At 51.6% G+C, this 23757-nt stretch overlaps 1 protein-coding gene across 1 annotated transcript; it reads left to right on the top strand.

The window, feature by feature from the left end:
- The first annotated feature begins 8223 nt into the window (after positions 1-8223).
- On the top strand, positions 8224-18934 carry LOC116940928 (homeobox protein Hox-D4a). Its single transcript, XM_032951319.2, has 2 exons — positions 8224-9845; positions 15383-18934. Exons 1-2 carry the CDS (start codon positions 9353-9355, stop codon positions 15874-15876), a joined length of 987 nt encoding a protein of 328 aa, XP_032807210.2. The 5' UTR covers positions 8224-9352; the 3' UTR covers positions 15877-18934.
- Positions 18935-23757: the final 4823 nt, after the last annotated feature.

Genomic DNA, 23757 nt, shown 5'->3' with positions numbered 1-23757 from the left:
CACAATGTTATTTCCGAATGCTTGCACTGACACTGAGTGTGTGACTAAAGCCGCGTGCATCGCTGCTGTAGCATCTCACGTTGAGCCACAGCCGCGTGTGTGAGCGCGGTTTCAGTGAGTAGGGAACGGTAGTGTAGCGGTTAACGCGCTGTGCTACGAACCCGGCGGACCCGAGTTCGATTCCAGCTTACGGCCGACGCCAGTAGACGATTATATGAACCCGTCCGGGGCCTTCCCTACGTCGACTCAGCCTCAAATGAGTACCTGGTGCGGTGTGTAAACATCGCCACTAAGGAGACAGGGGCGGCCGGGCGTGGTGTTGGCCACCCACCCCCTCGTGTGCGGCGTCGGCCTTCATAGGTGGCCGCTAACAGCACTCACCCCAACAGTCTGTTCACGGGGGAATCTGTGTCCTTTGTGCGGTTCCGTGAGTTTGCTAAGGCCTTGCGAGAAATCTAAGATCGAGGCGGCCGTGTAAACGATGTCTCTCACCGCACGTACGCACGGATGACATCGCATGCCGTGCGTGCACGCCGAATTATTCGTGCAACGCTGCACACGTTATCCGTCGCGCCGTAAATACTCGCCGTCTAATGCGTACGCTATATATTACTACTATACCTATATGCGTGTGTTTAGCCTTGAAGTGAAAAGTTCGGTGGTGGGTGGGGGGGGTTGTTTGCAATATGCGGGGCAAAATCAGCCGGTGTGTGTATCGAGAGAGGCAGGGTGCGCCCTGCATCGGCGGCTCGTTACATCATCCCACGCACCTCCGATTGGCACGGCTGGCCACGTCCGGTGCGAAAGAAGTTCTACACACGGACAACACGCAGCGTCGCGAGAGATGGCACCGGCTTGTCGGAGGGTGGAGACCTTCATACAGCGGTGGATATGACCGAGGCTGATGATAATGATGTATATGATGACGATAGAACGTGGGAATGTTTTGTATGTATTTATTTTATAACTGCAAACAACCAATGTATGCTCAACTATCGTACGTTGGACGAACGGTTTAGAGGGTTTGCGCAGCACGGCTTCAGTGTTTGGATTTATTTAAAAAGCGTGTCAACGCAATTCGGCATCGTGTCAAGCTGCCGCCTAACGTTATATACGTCCACATGGCACGCTTACGTTAAACACTATACCACTGTGGTGGTTTGATAGTTTTAACGTTAAACGTCGCAAAGCATTAAACGTTGCAAGCAAGACGGTACACTAAATAATATAGCCGTCGCATATTGTTCATGCATAGCTGTGACTCGATCTCTCTCGCTCTATATAAAAATATTGTATATATAATTAGGCGTATGTATATATATATAATTAGGTGTGTATATAACCAACCCATTAACGCGAGGACCCCATTACGGAAAGACAAATAGCAGTGTGTGTGGTCTGTTGCAAACAACGACTCGAGTGAGTGCATGCGTTAATGAGTGAGTTAGTGGGTGAGTTGGTGAGTGAGTGGGTGAGTTGGTGAGTGAGTTGGTGAGTGAGTGGGTGAGTTGGTGAGTGAGTGGGTGAGTTGGTGAGTGAGTTAGTGGGTGAGTTGGTGAGTGAGTGGGTGAGTTGGTGAGTGAGTTGGTGAGTGAGTGGGTGAGTTGGTGAGTGAGTGGGTGAGTTGGTGAGTGAGTTAGTGGGTGAGTTGGTGAGTTTGTGAGTGCAACCTTCTCTTTGATTCTCCCATCTACATCGGTGTCAAGTAAAATTAACGAATACCACGAAATCATCATCACGCGTCTTTGTGGACAATGTTCACAGCTAAATAAATAAACAAACGCCACATTATCCCCACATTTCTCTCCCCACCTACTAAACATTAGATTTTTGTTTTATCGCAACTCGTCGTTCGCATGGCCTCCTTCCGTGAGTGCCACTAACCGGCAGCATTGCTTCAATACAAGTAACAAAGAATAACGACTCCGAACCGGTTCCGACATTCGGCGTCTCGCCAAGCCGATCCCCCCACCCACCCCCCCCCCCCGGGTTTGCTTTGAACCACAATGTCGGCCAAAATGCCCGCCGATGCTCGTACGGGCCGGTGACCCTTTGTGTAACGGAGACACGGGCTCCCGTGTTGGTCATTTTCAATCAAAGAGGGCATTTAATGCGCACTGACCCCTCGGGGGTGGGGGGTGGGGGGCCTTTACCTGCCTCTGACGTCACCTCGTCTTGACCTTTCCGCCGACCGTCCCCTCGTGGCGCCTGTCGCGCCAACGAGAAGTCCGCGCGCTTCGGTCGATCGCGGCACCTTTTACAATTCTTTAATGGACAACTAACTCGCGATTGTTCTTTGTCGCTGAGAATCACCGCTGCACGTTGCCTCGGCCGGGGAGTGCTTGTGGGGAGGAGGGGGTGGTAGCGGCGAGCGGGGGGGGGGGGGTCTCAACATCTCCCCTTTCTTCTCCATCGCCCACCAATTCCGCCAGCGATGCGGGTCCCACTGCCTGACGAGTGTCATTAAACCAGCTCTCTATATATATAAATAACAACAAACTCCTCCAAAACAATCTCCGCCTTAAACAAAACAACCACTCGCCGCTTCTCCTTCGTCCCGTCGCGGCGCACACACACCCCTCTTCCTGCCATGCCCAGCGTCTCCTTCGTGACCCCGAGCAAAGCCATGGCTGCGGTGTTTATAGGGGCCGGAGGGGCAACAGAAGAGGCCTTATCGGGCCGAGGGTGTTGGGCGAGCCAGGGGCAGGGACAGTGGCAGGGGCAGGGGGCGGGCGCGCCGCGTGTGACCGCGCTAGGACACGGGGTGAGCGGGGGGTCATCCCGTCTGCCATCAATATTAATTATCGGAGGAAAGAGAGAGAGAGAGAGGGCTAGTGGGGTGGTGGGGGTGGTGAGGCCATGGAGGACACTAAAGGACGCTCTCTCTTCTTTAGCTGCCGGGGGCCGCGTATGGCCCAGCGGAGGGGGTGAGAGAGGGGAGAAGTTGAGATTCAGGGACGTGGGTTGCGAGACGTTGGCAGGGAGATCATTTGCAGGGAAGTCCACTCCTCCACGCACCGCCCGCATTTTATTTTAGTTCCCAACATCTTAAAGATGGCGAGATGCAGGTCTTTTGATGGAGATCTATCTATCTCTGTATATCGAGATCGTTATAACGATCTGCTTGTGTTGCGTATAAGTACACGCGCGCTAAATCGATGTATATAAATAAATGCTGTGTGTACACCATATCTGTACAAAACAAACGCTTCAAGAAAGTTACGCGTGGATTCACGCGTGGCTTCTTGTTTTCCGGGTTTTCATCATCATCATTATTATTATCAACGTGCCCCAGAACTCCCCGTGGCATCATCTTCATGTCCTCGTTCACTCCTCACCATCGATGGCCAATCGCGGGGCTTCTCGACGCGATACCACCGCTGTGGTTTGGTGCTGGGTTTTTTTAAATTGAGTTTTAAATACATACGTCTACATCGAAACATCGATATGTCCCAAATATGTATAGGTCCACTTGTGCACACATATCTGCGTGCGTGTAAATCTATATATAGAAGAAAGAAAAACTGCGTTAGATTTTAGGCATTAAAATATAGGAACACGACAGTGCGGTGTATAGCTTTGTAAATGCACTGCTGGATTGTTTGTACTGTACTCGTGTTATTTTAAAACGTTCGGTACCAGCACACGAGTGCTGCTCCTAATCCATTCTAGCTGGCACGTTATTGATAATGAATGTATAACAATGTTACATATCACCCATACAACAACAACAACCACTTTCTTAAAATACGCAAGCAAACATCTCGATGCGTACCTAATTTATAAACTGCACAGACGATTAGTCTCTCTCCGTAGCGGACGTACAAATAATAATAATTATGATAATAAAGAAAATATATTAAAATCTTCACTTCATTATTATACAGGTAAGATCCTATATACTGATAATAACATAATCCGAGAATCGTATTCTCTCAACGGGTGACACACGTGGAGGGCTTGGTGGCAGCCGAAGATTTACACGATTTCTCTCCAACTCCTCGTCTTGTAAAACCTGGCAAAGCACTTGACCCATACACCACTCAACTTGGAGACGTGGTACTACCCCCTGCGTCATTTCAGCCCGAGCGTGCCAAAACGCTGCTCCTGAAACTACACTATATCTATCTTCATAATATATCCTTTAAAAACATTAATTTCATTCAGTGTATTTGCCTATGGGATGCTCGACAGCTGAGCATAATTGCGTTTTTCAGACGAATTTTTTTTAGCTCATAGGATCCAGTAGTTTAAAAGAGGAGCGCTCTTGCCAATAACATCGGATGAATCAGCAGCGTTCGTCTAAGGAAGCCTGACACTGCTGATGAGACCCAAACCTGCGGAACCGGTGCAGAGTTGGTTAGCTTCGCTAGAACACACGGCGCTGGATAGAGAGAGGGAATAGAGGTTGCGCAATTATTATATGAACCAAATAATGAATTATGCACACGTCATTTACCCTCGCACATCTAGGGTTTCACTAGATGTTGTCCGTAAGGATGCTCTAGGCTGGCTTTCGGCAGGCATTGTCGGCGTAAGGCACTACCACTGGAGTCCATTGATGATAATCCTGCATTGTCGTCTACCCTCTAATATCCCCGTAATCCAATGGACGCGATTTACGTCTCCCAAGTTGCGTGCACAAAATAAAAAAAAGGCGGCCGGGGGCGGAAAGCACCGCGGACCCGGTGCTCAAACGAACTTCCGGAACAGCGATCAGGACTGTCCCGGCTGGCACGACGCAGGGAGTTCGGGGATCGCCCGTGCGAAGTCGCGTGGGGCCCTGTTCCGTTCGCGTGCGGCGCGCGCGTTAGGAACGAGCCCGCAGGTAAGGGCCTCTTGCGGTTAAAGTGCAACGTCCGTCCCCTTTTCGTGCCGGTTTTGTTTACCGAGGCTGCAGGGAAGTAGCGACTGTTTGAGGGATGGTGCGTGTGTGTGTGCCTGTGCGTTCGCGTGTGTGGGGGGGAGCGGTGGGGCGGTGGTTAGCGAGCCGCGCTACGGACCCGGCAACCCGAGTTCGATTCCCGCTCACGACCAAGACCGGTGACGGTGTTCTGAATCGGTCTTGGGCCTCGCCTAGGTCGACTAAGCCTCGAATGAGTACCTGGTGCGATGCGTGAACATCGCCACTAGGGAGACAAAGGCAGCCGAGCGTGGTTCTGGCCACCCACTCGCTCCTGTGGCGTGCCGGCCTTCAAATACCCTCTCTAACAGCACTTGCCCCAACAGTCTGATCAGGCTATAGGTGGGGGGTGGGGAATCTTTGCTTTTGTCCGTGTGTGCGTTAGCATCTGTGTATGTGTGAGCGCGCGCGTGTGTTCGTGTCTCTGTATGTTTGAGCGCGCGTGTGTGTGTATTTGTGCGTGTGTGCTTTTGTCTGTGTACGTCTGTGCGTGCGTGCGTGTGTGTCGAGTGATATATCTGAATCGACTTTGGGCCTCCCCTAGGTCGATTCCGCCTTAAACGAGCACCTGTGACGGCGCGTAAACATCATCACTGGGTGGACAACGGCGTTCGAGCTTCGTGAAGACGGCCGTGTGCCCTGCCGACATTAATAGGTGCTCGCAAACAACGCGTGGCCCAACAGTCCATGTATGCGACTTTGTATTTTCATGCAGTCGACCGCGCACACTCTGCTGCCATGCCGGTTCGATTCCCGACCCTGCAACACCCGATGCCACTACGAATGTGAACCCGATCCGAACCTCAATGATGTAAACTCAGCCTGAAACGCTTAAAGTCACAATATTTGCCCCGGGGCCATATAATCACCCTCGCGTGCTCTGGCGGCCTTTATAGGTGTTCGCTCACAGCACTCGCCCCAACAGTCTACCTTTGATGAATGGTATAACTTGCTTTTGTGTGTTGATCCTTAATGCATAATGCGTAAAGGGCCCAACAATAATACAATGGCAGTATTGGTTTTCATATATATGTACAAGATACCTTCCAAAACATGTAAATATATCATACAAAATTAATAATACAAAAATATAGCCATGCACCAATCCACTGCCTCCCCCCCACGCCTTACGATCGTATTGGGTTGTTAGACCATACTTCACCACGCTGGTCAGTGCGAGTTGGCGAAAGGGGCTGGCCCCGGACCGGTTCAGATATCACTCGCCACTGATGTTAGCCGTGGCTGGAAATCGAACTTCGGGCTTCGGGTTGTTTAGCGCTATGTTGCTGCTAATCACTGCCTTCGCCGCCCTTGCCCGAGCAGTCCCATAAACACGACACTCATACACAGTAAACAAACAATGGTGAAACAATACAAATAAAACAAGTCTTATCCTGCAGCCGTACAAATGCGTAGTGAGCCCTAACCAGTAACGCTATCAGTGCAGTGATGCTGCGGGGGATTGCATGAGTTTATATATATGTGTCGAGATACCGGCACGAGGATCGCAAAGGAAGCGATTTTAGGAACCCGTTGTGGAGAGGGGGGGGGGCGGAGATGGATGGCAGAGTGAGGGGGGGGTGAGGAATGGAGCTCGGAAGAGAAAATGGAGGGGAAGGAAGGCGCTCGCGGAGATGGGGGTTGGGAGGTTATGAACCCTCAGATAAATGTAGTGGGGGGTTTGGGGTGTCTGTCCATCGACTGGATGTTTAGAAGCAGCGAGCGGTTGGTCAGCCGCTGGTGGTCATCGGGGGCAGTGGCGATGGGCACAACCGGCCTCTGGCCTCTCGCGTGCGTGCGGAGAATGAGCACCGGCAACGCGCCGTCTGCTGTGCGGTGGACGCTGTGAATGTGCCCGGCGTGGTGAGATCCGCGCGTATCCCGGAATGCGCTGGCGCTTAAATAGGCGCTGCATGCGCATGTCCGTACGTCCCTTGTCCAATTAAACAGACAGATGTGGCTTACAAACAACAACAACAATTTACCCCGGCGATGAGTATCGCTGGGAAATGTAGAACGCGTGCCACGCAGACCATTGGGCGTGCGGTGGTGCTTCGATGTGTTCATCAAGAGAGAGAGAGAGGTATACGATCACATGCAGAGCCGAGCTTGCGAATAAAATCGACTAATAAGTGGATAGTACTAAAATAACCGACCCGGGGGGGGGGGGGGAAGCTAACGTAAGATGCGGGAATGTGTGTCGTTGAACCCGCCACCACCCGACACAGTCAATTAGCAAGGTTTTGTCACGTAAACAAAACGTGCCAATTAGTTACATACTTTACCCAGGTACATGTGTGTGTGTATGTAGCACTGCGCGTGTGTGCCAGAATAGCAGAAACTGTTGAGAGAGAGGTGGTCGCATTTCATTGTTCCCGCTGACTTCTCTCGGGGGTCTGCCCTGAATAATTATCTCACTCGGGAGCTCTGAATTCCCTTTAATTGCTCCGCCCTTGAGCCTTTACGGCGATCCCCCTTTGCTGTGCCCTCACGAGATGACGGGCGGGCGGCTGCTGTTCCTGCTCCTGCTGCTGCTGTCCCTGCTGTTCCTGCTGCTGTTGTTCCTGCTCCGCTGTTCCTGCTGCTGCTGTTCCTGCTGCTCCTACTGCTGCTGCTGTTCCTGCTCCGCTGTTCCTGCTGCTGCTGTTCCTGCTGCTCCTACTGCTGCCGTTGTTCCTGCTCTGCTGTTTCTGCTGCTGCTGTTCCTGCTGCTTCTGCTGTTGCTGCTGCTCCTACTGCTGCTGTTCCTGCTCCGCTGTTCCTGCTGCTGCTCCTGCTGTTCCTGCTGCTGTTGTTCCTGCTCCGCTGTTCCTGCTGCTCCTACTGCTGCTGTTGGTTCCTGCTCCGCTGTTCCTGCTGCTGCTGTTCCTGCTGTTGTTGCTGCTCCTACTGCTACTGTTCCTGCTCCTGCTGTTCCTGCTCCGCTGTTCCTGCTGCTGTTCCTGCTGCTGTTCCTGCTGCTCCTACTGCTGCTGTTCCTGCTGCTTTTCCTGCTCCTGCTGTTCCTGCTCCGCTGTTTCTGCTGCTACTGTTCCTGCCACTCCTACTGCTGCTCCTACTGCTGCTGTTCCTGCTGCTGCTGTTCCTGCTGCTCCTACTGCTGCTGTTGCTGCTCCTACTGCTGCTGTCCCTGCTCCTACTGCTGCTGTTCCTGCTGCTGCTTTTCCTGCTCCTGCTGCTCCTACTGCTGCTGTTCACTACTGCTGCTCCTACAGCAGCTACAGCTGCTGCTGCTGCCACTGTTGCTACCTGCTGTGTAGCAAGTCCACAGTCATTGCTGCAAACGGAACAAAAGGAACGGCATTGGTTGGCTGGTGTTGTGCGCCGGGGCCTCCGCTCATTTGTAATGAACGCCTTGTTCCCTCTCCAACACAATTCAACACGATTCTCACAACGGTCACCACCACGGTCCCTCCATTACTACCCTGGCTGCAGCTGCTGACACTGTTGACGGGTTTTTGGTTGTTGTTTGTTGTTTCATGGTGCATTGTGGGTTTAATTTCGCGTTATTGTCTGGTGAGGTTTTGTGTGTGTGTTTTTTTTCGCCAAGTGCATCCAAGCAGAGGCTTTGCAAATATTTTGACATACTTGAACTTATAATCCGCCATCAAAGGCCACTTGGCCCACGGACACGTTGAAAATCTATTCTGTTTGACTTGACAATAACACAAACGACACATAAGTGAGAGGCGACGCAATGTCTCGTCGAATGGTCACGTGAATGTGCGAACGTTGTAAATCGGCTTCAAGTGAAAAAAAAACCACGCAAATGTAAACGTCTTCATTGTGATTTAATTATCGCCCGATTAGGCTATTAGTCAGGTCTATTGAAAAAAAAGAAAATGCAAGTACATCGCTCGTGCGGCGATTAACAATTAACGCACTTCATTCAAACCGCACTGCACGAGCATTGATGGCGATGATGCATCGCACCGGCGTAACATTCACGAACTTCTCATTATTCCACATTCGTAATTGTTCACTCGTGCATCGCTACAATCATCATCACCACCAACCATCATTACCACCAGCATCATCATCATCGTCGTCTCCACCACCAACACACTTCCATCGACGAGTTGTTTAGCATTCATTGCGAGTCATCGGTGCTGCCCGTGCTGCTGTTGTTATTATCATCATCATCGTCATTGTTGCTATCGCCGCCGCCACCACCACCACCATCATCATTTTGGGGGGGGGGGATGGGGAACGTCAAAAAACGCGAAGTCCCGAGTGAAGGAGTCAAGTGGCCGGGAGCTGCTTACTGCATTCATCTCTCTGCACGTTTCCTTATCCGGGCTTTCGAGCGCGCGCTCCCATTGGCTGCGCGCGTCACATGCGCCGACGCTAAAATATACAACGATCGCTTTTGGAGGTGGGCTTCCCGCGACAGCAAAACGACAACGGCAGAAAATATAGCATCTCCGAAACACCCCAGCAAAGAAATTAATGGCCATGAGTTCATATTTGATCAACTCCAACTACGTGGACCCCAAGTTCCCGCCGTGCGAGGAGTACTCGCAGGGAGACTACATCCCAGAGCCGAGTCCCGAGTACTACGGGCAGCCGCGAGACCCTGGCTACCGACAGCCCCCGGAGCCCGTGTACCCGCAGCACGCGGACTACCCCGAGCAGCCCTACCACTGCGGGGAGCCCGAGCCGGAGAGTCTGGGCACAGCGCAACCCGCGTTGCAGCTGGGCGGCGGCGGCGGCGGGGTGGTCGCCGCTGCGGCCCCGCAGGCCGTGACCCCGGGCCCAAGAAGGCAGCAGCAGCAGGGACACTTGATGCGCGGCGCCCTGCATCACGATCCGTGCGGGGAAGCGGCGCCTACGTGCACCCAGCAGATGGGCGCTGCTGCGTCTAACGGGCTGGCGTGCAGTAAGCAGCAGCAGCAGCAGCCCGTAGTCTACCCGTGGATGAAGAAGGTGCACGTGAACACTCGTAAGTAGACCACACACGCTGCTCCGCTTTTGTTCCAAGCTGGCGTGTTTTATTTTTGTGTGTTTCTATCGCGTGGCTGCGTTCCCCCCGCGCGCGCTCTCTCTCTGGGTGTGCCAGTGGGTCCCCGTAGACTCGCTGGTCTCGGGGAGCGCTGGCGTGAATTGCACATTACCGAGATTTATGTCGCCTTAAAGGACGGCGCGGCGGCCCCTTTCATAATATTTATTGCGGCTGGTGGTTTATGGGCCTGAGCGGGGCTCGCATTTTTTCTCTCTCTCTCTCTTTTTTGAACTGGGGATGCCCTGGACGCGTGGTGGTGGTGCAACTGTGCTGCCGAGGAGGGCACCTCGCGGTTCCCGCCTATGGCTGCTGTCAAGTCTCGCCGCCGTGTTTTGTGTAAAAGATGCTCTCTCGGCATTGTTGCGCTCACGCCTGAGCCACGCGCGCTTTCCCCAAACAATAGCGGCTAGTGGCAGCAGTAGCGGCGCACGGTGGCCGGGCACGGTGGCTGGAGGATATGCGTCGTGCTGTTTAACAGCCACAAGCTAAACGTCAGCTCGGTGCGCGTAACGACTTGACGTGCGCGCTTAGTTTTTATTTTATTTTTTACCGCTTCTCGTAAAAAAAAAACATTAACGCAATAAAAAAAAACCCACACACACGCGCGTGCATATCGCTGGATGTTTTTTTTTCCTTTGCCCTGAAACAAATGCATCCATTTCCATAGCGCTGCGTTAACGTGGCGCGTTTAAATGCGCGTTAACGCAACGCTCGACTCAAATCACAGTCCGCGCGCGCGTGTGTGTGTGTAGAGCGAGCGCCCTGTCCACCACGTTCTGTATAATTATTGCGTTGCGTTACGAGCGGCGGGCGAGTGTTGTTGATGCCGATGAAGGGGGCGGTGATGGGGGGAGTAGATTAGTGGCTGTGACATTCGTGGGATACTCGACTCGTCCCGCGTTTTCATCGCGGCATCGGCGGCCGCGTTAGCGCGCGATGCTCGCGCGCGCGCGCGATGGATATTCCATCGACTCGGCTGAAATATTTCCACTCGTAGTAATAATATTTTTTTATAAACACACAAGTAAAAACAGACACATACGCTTCAAATCTTTCCCCGCAACCTGGGTGAATTATGCGTAAACAATAAATGTATCGCTTTTAGACTGCGGCTGCAGCGTGCGCCGTGAAGTGAGAATTAATGCGATGGAGATGGTAACGATAATGGTGATGAGACATTCCGCGGTTCACTGTACGCATGGCGAAGACACACAACACTCACTCGCAACACACACACCACTCGTATACACAATACTCGCATATACAACACTCACACAACACACACAGCACTCGCACAGACAATAATCGCAGACAACACGCACAGCACTCGTACATACACATACTTACACAAACAACACTCACACACGACACTCGCAACACACACACACACCGAGACAGCTCGCGCTCCCTCTGGAATATTCATAGCCATTTAGCGGCTCGGCATAGCGTGCACAACAGCCTCAGCACACCACGTGTCTCTCTATACGTGCAAACACACGATATATTCAACGTGATAAAAACACGCATTTAACACAAATGTCTTTAAGCAGCGAGATGTAACTCAACAATGCTTTTTTTACAATTCGACCCACGGGGGCATCTTTGCAGAAACGCTTTTTATAGTCGCCTGCGCTCTTGTTTTTGAGATGTTTCCCCGACCTCGTTTTGGGGGCTTTACCCGCCGCCGATATATTCCTTCTGCCCGTGATTTCTGTTTTGAAGAAGAAGCCGCCGTCTGCGTTTCTCGCGCGAAGAAGCGGTTCACTTGGAGTGGGCTACATCTCCATCGTCCACACACACACACCAATATATATACACACACACACCAATATACACACACCAATATACACACACCAATATACACACACCAATATACACACACCAATATACACACACCAATATACACACACACCAATATACACACACCAATATACACACACACCAATATACACACACCAATATACACACACACACCAATATATACACACACACCAATATATATACACACACACCAATATACACACACACACCAATATACACACACACACCAATATACACACACCAATATACACACACCAATATACACACACACACCAATATACACACACCAATATACACACACCAATATACACACACACCAATATACACACACACACCAATATACACACACACACCAATATACACACACACACCAATATACACACACATACCAATATATACACACACACCAATATACACACACACACCAATATACACACACACACACCAATATATATATACACACACACACCAATATACACACACACCAATATACACACACCAATATACACACACCAATATACACACACACACCAATATACACACACACACCAATATACACACACACACCAATATACACACACACACCAATATACACACACACACCAATATACACACACACACCAATATATACACACACACACCAATATACACACACACACCAATATACACACACCAATATACACACACCAATATATATACACACACCAATATACACACGCACACCAATATACACACGCACACCAATATACACCCATACACCCGCACACCAATATACACCCACACACCCACCCACACCAATATACACCCACACACCCACCCACACCAATATACACCCACACACCCACCCACACCAATATACACCCACACACCCACACCAATATACACCCACACACCCACCCACACCAATATACACCCACACACCCACCCACACCAATATACACACCCACACACACCCACACCCCCATCCACCACCCACCACAGGGGCACAGGGCCCGAGTTCCGAGCTGGTGGCATCTCGCGGAGTTTCACTGCTACCCGCTCGTGTGTTTGCTCGAGTTTACTTGTTTGTTTATTCACATCATGAGGTTGCTGTGGAATAGTGCGGCGGGGGATGGGAAATCGGGGGTTAGAGAGGGTGGTTTGCAGCGTCTTGTGGGGAGCGGTAGTGTAGTGGTTAGTGCGCTGCGCTACAAACGCGGCCACCCGAGTTCCATTCCCGCTCACGGCCGCCGCCCCCAGGGACCATTCCCTGAACCGCTCCTCGGCCTCCTCTAGGTCGACTCGGCCGCAAATGTGTACCTGGCGCGGTGTGTAAACATCGCTACTGGGGAGACAAAGGCGGCCCGGCGTGATGCTGGCCACCCACCCACCTCGTGTGCCGTGCCGACCTTCATGGGTGCTCGTTAACAGCACTTGGCCACACAGTCTGTTAAAAGGCTACACGGGGGGGGGGAGGCATCTTCGTCTTTGCTCGGCAGCGTGCCACTGATTTGTAAAACTGCGCCGTGTGAACGCGCTGTAGTTACGATGGGAGAACTGTGATCACGCTCTGCTCGTTAGTGTAATGATGGTGCGTTTGAGTGTGTGTGTGTGTCTTCACGTGTCTCTCGTGTGTGTGTGTACACGTGTTTTTAAGTGCGAGGACGATTCCCCCTCACGACCGACATTAACGACGATGATCTGAACCGGTCCTAGGCCTCCCCTAGGTTGATTCGGCCTCAAATGAGTACGTGGTGCGACGTGTAAATAACATCGACGCGAGTGAGACAAAGACGACCGGGCGTGGTTGCTTACCACGCCGGCCTTCATAGGTGCTCGCGAAGCAGAACTTGCCCCGGAGGTCTGCTATGGTTGTACGGGGGACCTTTGTTTTTGATGTATGCGCCTGTGTGTGTTTTCTGTGTGCCTGTATCGTTCCGCTTGTGTGGCGTGACTGTGTTCAGTGGCGTGGTGGCCGTGCTTGACAAGAGCCCTGTGGTACGAGGATCCAATCGGGGTCCAATGTCACCCCCCCCCTCCCGTCCGCGCACCCTTTGTAGTCTGGCGTCCGGGCCTCTCTGTCCCGTGGCAGTTGCACCGCCTGCGTACTCGGTAGCTACGCCACTGCGTGTGTACTTGTGTACGCGTGCATGTCTCTCTAACTCACTCTCTATGCATGCAGATGTTGTGTGCGTTTGTCCACTTGTAATGTGCGTGCGCGTGTGCATGTATTGCATTGCGTGTGTTTGCGTGTGCGTGCCCGTTGTCTTTGTACGTGGGGAGCGGTGGTGCAATGGTTAGCGCGGCGCGCTACCAAATCCGAAGTCCCGAGTTCGATTCCCGCTCACGTCCAGCACCAGTGACTATTATCTGAACCGGTCCTGGGCCTCCCCTAGGTCGACTCGGCCTCATGAGTACCTGGTCCGGTGTATAAACATCGCCGCTGGGGAGACAAAGGTGGTCGGGCGTGGTGCTGGCCACCCACCCCCTCGTGTGTCGTCCCGGCCTTCATAGGCGCTCGCTAACAGCACTTGCTCCTATTGTCTGTTAAGGCGACACGAGGGGTCTTTGTCTTTGCACTTGACGCGTGGGTACGTGCATGTGTACGTGTCTTTGTGTTGGCGTGTGTTTACCCGGGTACCCAGTATAGTTTCAGTATAGTTTCCCCCCCAAACAGCGTTTCAAGGCTCAAAGGGAAACTGGTTAAAGGCGTGATTCCGTCAGTCCGATGGTCCTTTCGAGAGACGACATCTGGCCTCTCTGCTATATCAGACACACGGTGAATGTTGGTGACGCGGACATTTGCGGCGTTTTCGTCCAAAATTAAATAACCGGATGGCAAACGTGACCACTGTCGAGAGAAGTCGGCGATTCACCCACGAGCACGCATTGGCAGTCAAGCACTCCTTCATCCAAGTTGAGCAAATATTCCAAACGCGTTGAGGCTATACCGGATGCATACGAGTCGTCAGCATCGTCATCGTTGTTGCTACCTCCAAGAGACCGGTATTGACGTTCGTATCAAAGACAAAGATCTCCCGTATAGCCTTAAGAGACCTTTTTTGGGGCAAGTGATGTTAGCGAGTAGTACCTCCTGAAGGCCGGCACTGCACGCGAGGTGCCTCAATCTCCCTCGTGGTGATGTTTACTTCACCGCACCAGGAAAACTCATTTAAGGCCGAGTCGACCTAGGGGAGCTCCGTAAATAGTTCACCGTAAGCGAGAATCGAACTCGGGTAGTCGGGTTCGGAATGCAGCGTGCTAACTGTTACACATTCAAATCGGGTCCATCTTGTTTGAAACACCCTGTATACTGTATACCCATACGTATGTAGAACTTCTTTCGCACCGTACGTAGTCAACCGTGGTAATCGGAGGTGTAGGGGAAAGGACAACAAACTAAACACAAAGCTGTTTTTTAAAAAATGAGTTTAAAATCTGGATTATTTTTAAAGTGCATAGCGCCAGTGGCTTCCAAATATCGGAAGGAAGAGCGTTCCAGACGGCCGCAGAGGCGTCCGAAAGGGCGCGACGCGGCGGCCGTCTTCGTACGATGGCCAACCACGCGCGCGCACTCCCGATACAATCACGAGCGCTGCCGCTTTGGACGTGCGTGGCTCATCTCACCTGGCGGTTGCGTGGTGTGCTCCTGCCGCTGTCTCCCCCACCCGCCACAGTCAACCCCAACTACACCGGCGCGGAAAGCAAGCGCTCGCGCACCGCCTACACACGCCAGCAGGTGCTCGAGCTGGAGAAGGAGTTCCACTTCAACCGCTACCTCACCCGCCGGCGCCGCATCGAGATCGCCCACTCGCTGTGCCTGAGCGAGCGCCAGATCAAGATCTGGTTCCAGAACCGCCGCATGAAGTGGAAGAAGGACCACAAGTTGCCCAACACCAAGATCCGTTCGGCCACGGCCACCGCCGCCGCGGCCATCGCCACCGCCGGCGGAGGCTCCTCGTCCTCGGCCGGCGGAGGCGGAGGAGGAGGCGGAGGCCCCGACACTCCGGGCGGTAGCGGCATGGCGGTCACGGTGGCGCCGGGCTCCGTGGCGGCCCACGCCGCGTCGGGCCAGAGCGGTCCCACCGGTGGCGTGGCCTCAACCGCCGCCGCTTGCAAAGGCGGTGGCCACCAGGCCCGCGCGGCCGATGGCTTGAGCAGGCCCTTGTGAGGAGGACGAGGCGAGCAAGCCGTGGCCGTGATGGCTGCTGCTGCTGCTGGTGGTGGTGGTTGGTGATGATGATGATGTTGTTGTTGTTGTGTAGAGCCAGAGGGACTGTAGCTGTGCAGCGGGATAGCAGCAAGTTGAAGTAGAGTAACGAGTTGGTGTGCTGTGGTAGCCTCCTCCTCCTCCATCATCATCATCATGAGTATTCATCGCTGCTGCTGCTGCTGCTGCTTCATATGAAAGGGAGATGCAACTCGCGTACATATCTGGCTCGTGTTTTCTGAAACCATGTACAAAATACAAAGACACACACACTTGCATACACACACACACACACTCGTACGTACAAATACGCCGAGGTTTTGTGTACAGGGTAAAGCAGCACGAATGTTGAGGCTTCGTTAAAGTAGCATTAAGACCCCGCCCCTCCCCCCATGTTTAATCCGGTCCTCTCCTCTCTATCTCTCCAGCTATCTCTTTACTCATTCTCTGTCCGGTTACTCCTCACCTGTCTCACGCTTTTACCTGCGTGGTGCTCTGAGATGCATTGTTTTAAGAGCGCCTCTGTACAAAATCCAAGTTAGTATTATTGAAGTAATTGACGTTCCATTGACATGCCCTGTCAACCCACATGCTTTACCCGTATTCTTGTACAGGGACATTGAGTTTTCAGGTCCGTACGGCGTACAGCCGTTTCAATACGGGCAAAAAAAAACATGTTTTGTCTATTTGTTTGTGTTTCTCCCTTGTGATGGGACTTTGTAGGATAAACGTTGAGATTTATAAGTGCACGGGGTGACCAATAAGGTCCGGAATCGGTCTGTAATAAGGTCGGCACTGATAAGGGGTTGACAGGTATGAATTGACGTCATCACATCGCTGAATCGGCGCTCTTAAAAAGAAAAGATTCACGGACTTAATCTTTTCATGACTTTGTTTACAAACAAATCACTCGCGAAGTGTGATCAAATCATCACGCGGTGCATGCACTTCGACATACACACACGCGCGCGCGTGACACACACACACACACACGCGCGCGTGACACACACACACGAGCGTAACATTGGTTGTACGTGTTGAGGTTGCGCCTTTCCTTTTCTGAGAGTCGCAGCTTAACTCGGATTGTGTTTTAGTATAAGCGTCGTCGTCGTTGTCGTCATCACCGCCTCCGCCACGGTTGGTATGATCGCTGTCTTTGCCATCCATCACGTGTTCTGTTCGTTTGGACCAATCGGTGGGGGGGGGGGCCCGTCAGGGCCATCGATCGTCAGCGAGCTTCAGGTGATCTCGCTCGCTCGCTGTCTCTCTCTCTCTCTCTTACGGGGACCACAGCAACTGCTGCTGCTGCTGCCGTTGCTTTTGGCAATTGCAGGCGACTGCGGTGTCGGTGTCGCCGCGTATTTAAAACGCATCACTTTAATGCACATATTTTTTGTTGTTGTAATCTATAAGGAAAACAGGGTACGTTTTGTTATTTTATTGGCTGCATTACAATCCATAGCGGAAACGTTTTGCCTCATTTCAACGCAGAGCTTACGGAAGCTTTGATGTGTTTTATATGTGTGTGTGTGTGCGCGCATGTATGACCGTATGGGAAGCGGTGGTGTAGCGGTTAGCGCGCTTTGCAACGAACCTGGCGAACCGAGTTCGATTCCCGCTCACGGTCAGCGACAACACCTGTGACGATTATCTGAATCGGTCCCGAGCCTCCCCCTAGGTCGCCTCGGCCTCAAAATGAGTACCTGGTGCGGTGTGGAGTAAACATCGCCACTGGGGAGACAAAGGCGGCCGGGCGTGCTGCAGCCCACCCATCCCATCGTGTGCTCGCAAACAGCACTTGCCTCAGCAGCACGTTAAAAGCTGTACTGTGTGGGGGGGTGGGTGGGGGGTGGGTGAGAGGGATCTTTTCGTGGAGTTGGTGGCGTAGTGGTTAGTGCAGTGGGTTACCATTTCGGCGACCCGGGCCATTCAACGTCCCGGTCATTGGATAGCCATCAAGTAAGCGGCACTTCGTTTTTTTAACTAACTTATGTGTTTGGCCTCCCCGAGAGTCAACTCGGCCGTAAACGAGTTGGAGTACTTGGCCGAGGTTCATTGTTCAACGTCGGCAAGGGTGGTTGGGCCTGCCTGACCCGCGCCGCGTCGTGCGCGCGCCTTAATAGGTGCTCGCAAAACGTCAATTGTCTCTCAACAGTCTTAACGCTAAAGGGTGGTGGGCTACGGGGGGGGGGGGGCAGGGAAAGGGAGGGGGGGTATCTGTGTATTTGTGTACGTGTACACGTTTGCATGTGCGTCTGTGTGTGTGTGTGCGTGCGCGAGACACACAAGTCATAATTTTAAATACACAACGTGTGTACCACACAACGACGCTTAATTTGACGTGCGTTTCTCGTTCCGAACGTCGAGTTATTTTTCCCATGGCTTTAACTGGCGACGTGATTGATAAAATAGGCTCTCATCAAGTGTCGTTTATATTCTCTATACATAGAGTTACACAATTATTAATAAGTATTATTAATAATAAAAGGTCGGGTGTATTTTACAGGCGGAACGTTGGGGGGTGGTCGTTTCACACAGCATCCACTTGTTCTTAAAACGTTGCCCTTTTCATGATAATAAGTGTTTCGTTTTCGCCGTGTACATAATTATATATCTTGCGACAGCGTTAATGTTGACGGTTTGTACAAAAAGACAAAACACAAATATGAGTTGTGTACACCAAACGGAGCTATACAGGGTGTGTAAATCTACTCGTGTGTATTTATATATATAAAAATATATATTAAAAAAAACAAACACAAAAATGCATAAGTTAAACGCAACAACAAAAACCCGCGACCAACTCGGTCGCCGGATGGAGGCTGCGGAGAGTAGCCAGGAACACGTTCGCGTCGCGACGATGCAGGCGCTGTCCCCTCCTCTCTCTTTCTCCCACGTGGAGCGCTGCCCAAGGCGTCATCTCGGCGAAGAGTTCACGTCATTTATGCTTATTATTATTATTACGTGGTTAATTATCTGTTTCATAGGAAGATATTATTAATAAAGTTCATTGCATATATGCACTTTGTGTGTGTGTGTTTTTTCAGAGGTTTTGAAATACAATGCGCCATAATAAAAATAACTATCAGCAGTAGCAACGGGAAAGTTTAGGAATTGGACATGTCTAACCGTATGTGTGTGTGTGTGCTCGCTAACAGAATCTGCACTGACAAACTTAAGACGATACAGTGGATATTTGTAGGGATGACGTGTGTGGAGCGGTGGCGCAGTGGTTAGCGCGTTGCGCTACGAACTCGGCGACCCGAATTCGTTTCCTGCTCACGAGCAACACCAGTGACGATTATCTGAACCGCTCCTAGGCCTCCCCTAAGTCGAATCGACCTCAAATGAGTATCTGGTGCGATGTGTCGTAAACATCGCCATTCGGGAGACAATGGGGGTCTGGCGTGGTACTAGCCACACACCCCCTCGTGTGCCGTTCTGGCCTTTATAGGTGCTGCTCGCTAGCAGCACTTGCCCCTACATTCGCTTAACGCTATACTGGGGATCTTTGTGTGTATGTACGACGTCACGCTTTGTTGACATCAAGACAAGGTAGCGCGTGGTGTGTGGAGGCACGGCAGCATAAGTCACTGCGTCGCACATTTGCCCCTTCTCTCTCTCTCCAATTGAAAGGTCAAGGCGCAGCCCTGTAAAATTTACCTCGCTCCAATCACGCCACTGCTGGCGGAAGGGACCTCCTACCCGAGGGAGCTCTCGAGTCTGTGTTTGTCCGACTCTTCAATGCTGACCAGACGTCTTTGGAAGAAGGTGGCGGTGCCCACACTGTAACCCCGCCCTGGTGGTGCCCACACTTTAACCCCCCTGGCGGTGCCCACACTTTAACTCCCCTGGCGGTGCCCACACTTTAACCCCGCCCTGGCGGTGCCCACACTTTAACCCCGCCCTGGTTGTGCCCACACTTTAACCCCGCCCTGGTTGTGCCCACACTTTAACCCCGCCCTGGTTGTGCCCACACTTTAACCCCCCCGGTGGTGCCCACACTTTAACTCCCCTGACGGTGCCCACACTTTAACTCCCCTGACGGTGCCCACACTTTAACTCTGCCCTGGTGGTGCCCACCCTTTAACCCCGCCGCACTCGCGATCTGCCGAGCGACTTGGGTGTGGCGTTAGCCATGAACAGAGGCGGTGGGGGTGGTGGGATTTAATAATCTTGCCACATTGTTTTAACTGCCGCTCCGGGAGATGGAATCGAACAGGCGATATCTAGATTGCAAGTCCGGTGTTCTAACCATCACACTGCCTTCGAGTCTCGGTCAAAACGTGAAGATTTTGCTGGATATTGCTAAGCGTGTAACCGGTTCTTTTTTCATGCGGTTAGCGGTATAACAACGATAACATTTTTTTTTTAGCAACGTTAAGATAACCAAGTAGCATCGCGTTCGTTTTAAAATAATTATATATTGGGTTAGGCTTGGGGCAATGACCCTCTTTCATAGCACATGCAGCAGACCCATTGCCCGAAACGTTTACTTTTGAATTGTGCGTGTACGCCACTGCGAACGTATAAGCAGCGGCGAATAAAGTATTTCGCCTTCAGCAAGACACCGAGTTAAAAGTTGCAACAACCCCACAGCTTCGATTGTATTTCGTACTAGTTTTTACACATCCACGCACGCTCTCGCCTTCATCGCCCGCGATAGTGTGCCCTCGTCTCACCCTTGCCACTCATCATCACTCGATAGCAACATCGTGGGGGGGGGGGGGAGTCACTCCCCACCCTCCCCCTCTTTCACCGCGAGAAGGCTATTTTTACATTCACTGCGCAGGGCCCTGGGACTTCGCATTCCTGAATGGGCGAGCGCCGTCGCGACGCGCCGATGTCTCTATCCCCGCAAGCCGGACCGCCACATATTTCGTGGCGTGCCTGCACTTGAATGTGGCTGGAACTCTGTCCCCCCCCCCGCAACTCCTCCCTCCCTCACTCTCCCCCCCTCCACCGCCCCCTCCTCGTTTCTGCTTTTCACCACCACCATCACCACCACCCCCGGCCTACCGAATAAAAATGGCGAAACCACTAAAAGTGGGTGAATGGAATACATCATTCGCGATGCCAACGATAATTGTAACTTTTGATTTAAAGCTTTCGTGACTGCAGGGATTCATATTCTCGGTTCTTTCGGTAAAGTCAAGAATATGATAATTGTAACCTCATGAACCACTTCGTAGCACCGATCACAGCACGGAGTCTGCCAAATATCACCGACTCTAACCGCGTAACGACCATAGCACAGCAAATGTAAAATGAACAACGCCATCTCGATGATCATAGCCATACCACCACCTCTAACCACAGCATCAACTCTAACCACAGCTATTGCACAACCCTTAATCATGCGTCAAATAGCACAGACTCTATACTAAATATAACGCCAACTCGAGCCGTATAAATACCACAGACGCAATAATAATAATAATAACCCTTTAAAAAAACACAATCTTTAACGCCGTAACCATACCACCAATCTCTAATCATAGTATCATCTACAAGGCTGACACCGTAACCGTAGTAACATCTCTACAACTATAGCCACAGCAAAGCCTCTAAATCAAAATATAAACGCAGCGCCGACTTACCAGAAGCCTACATTACCTGCTCGAACACTACCAATAACTCCTCTAACACGAACCACACGCTAATGCACACCATTAATATATCCACAAGCATGCCTCCACCATCAGCGCCAGCCGTGTGGTGTAGACACAATTAACTAAACTTTTTATTTTACCAGGTAAGGCCCACTGAGCTGTATAGCTCCTTTTCAGAAGCGACCTGACAACAAACGATAGCTCAACGAAGTGGTTTGTCATCTGGAATTGTATAGCAGCCAACTACTCTAAGCGCGTGTTTCTAAATGTGGAAGGAAAACCCGGAGGACCCGGAGAAAAAAAATCCCCGCGACCACGGGGAGAACATGCAAACTCCAAATACCGAGGCATCGTCATGGTCGGGATCGAACACAACCTCCTGGGCGAAGTAGTGAACATCTCGCCACCGCGGCCTCCCTATGAGAGTCGGCGAAACCACAACATGACCACAACCGCCGCAACAACAGCTGTAAGAGATCTGTCACCGAATCTAAAGCCATTCGTAGTGCACGACCGCACGGATAGCGACTACTGTGTGTCGGCGATAAATTGAATTTCAGCAAAACAAAAAACTGGTTCCAACTTGTGATCCGCATCGCCTTCCTTCTCGCTGGGTTCCGTGCGGGACTTTGCGAAAATTTTTTTGTTTTTTTCTGAGTAATTCGTAACGAATACGAAGCGATTCATCGATCAATATCGGTTGTTATTAGCTCGCGAAACGTGTGCGTACATCAAATAGGGCGCACGTAAAACATCGATGTCTGTTTTTTTTGTATTCGTACGTCTCGTAAATAATGGGTTCATGTTAGCGCCCGTACGTAGCCACTAGAGGAGCTAACATTCACCACAATGTCATACTATATTCGAAAAAGTTTTGTTGGCTGGTCGGCTGGCGGGAGGAAGGGATGGATAGTTACGCCCAAAGGACGTGCGGGTTGCTAGTTAATAAAAAAAGAATGGCTTCTGTAATCGTGAAAGCCGACCACTAACCTACTCTTCGTGGGTGTATTGCTCTACACCTACCTAATGACGATAATACCGCTACCTACCATCGCACGGCACTCAGGGTGACCAATGCGTGAGAATACTTGTGAGTAGTACCAGCGCCGTAGTGAGCTGAGATTCTCGCGATGAAAGAGAAACGCAGTGGTATTCGGAGTGTGGCTGCCAAAACACCTGTCACGTGGGCGCTGTGCGTACCTTTAATATCGCTTCGGGGGGTGGAGAGGTGGCGCATTGATACACGACGCACGATGCTGAGAAACTGACCCACCCGAGAGAGATTCCCGGCCGCGGCTAACGAACAACACAATCAGCGGCGAGCGATATCTGTACTGCGAATCCATTCAACCAACCCGAAAAGACAAGCACGGTGGGTTTACGATCAGTCATCTTTACCTACACAGCATGGGAGGTGGGGGGTGGGTTCATCCAGCAGTGGATTGACACGGGGTGGGGGGGGGGGATGTACGTTTTGTTATTACATCGTAAACGTGAGGTTCAAAAGAAAGTTGTACTGAAGTTCCACACCCCTTCTCACTTCGACGTCTACAGCGAGTGACCTGTTCATACGCACGTTCCACTTTTGCATTGATGAACACAGGCGCTGGTTAACGCGTCGCGTTCACTGGTGAGACAACCGCGGCGGGTTTGGGCAGGGCACTTCGGAGCTTGTTAGATTATTGCATTGCGGGACCGGTAGATAGATCGCAGCAGCTGCTGCTGATGAGTTATATTACATTTTAATACTTATCACTGCGCATTATTGCGTTAGCATCTCTTTGTTGCGCAAGTCGTGTCGATGCGTCACCTTCATTGTCGCATCAATCAAATGTATACACCTGCACGCAGGTTTCCCTCGATTTATGCGGGTTCAGTTTTGTGCGATTTCGCACATATGCGGCTGACCTGTTTCTAGCCAAAATTCGCCGAGATGCGGTTTGAATTCGCTCGTATGCGGCCATGCGATCGGACGTGGGACAACATTGTCTGCACAGTATGCCTGTGCCGTAGGCAGCTGTCTCGTGCGATGCACTGTGGGGTTGGGTGACTGCGCTCTATGCTGCGCCATTTCGCTTTGTGCGCCTTTTATTTTGGAACGCGTCTGCTGCCGCGTAAAGCGAGGGAAACCTGGACACACATTGGCCTCCGGTCTTTCAAGTGGCGCAACGCGGGCCAGATCTCTTACCTGCGAAGGCTCTCGGAGTAACCCGTCGAGAAGACATCAGTG

This window comes from Petromyzon marinus, chromosome 10, assembly GCF_048934315.1.
Source record: "Petromyzon marinus isolate PM22_M1 ecotype Great Lakes invasive population chromosome 10, UKy_Petmar_22M1.pri1.0, whole genome shotgun sequence".
NCBI classification, from domain to species: domain Eukaryota; kingdom Metazoa; phylum Chordata; class Hyperoartia; order Petromyzontiformes; family Petromyzontidae; genus Petromyzon; species Petromyzon marinus.
The sequence above is the reverse complement of the archived record's forward strand: the minus strand, read 5'-3'. Positions and strand labels throughout refer to the sequence as shown.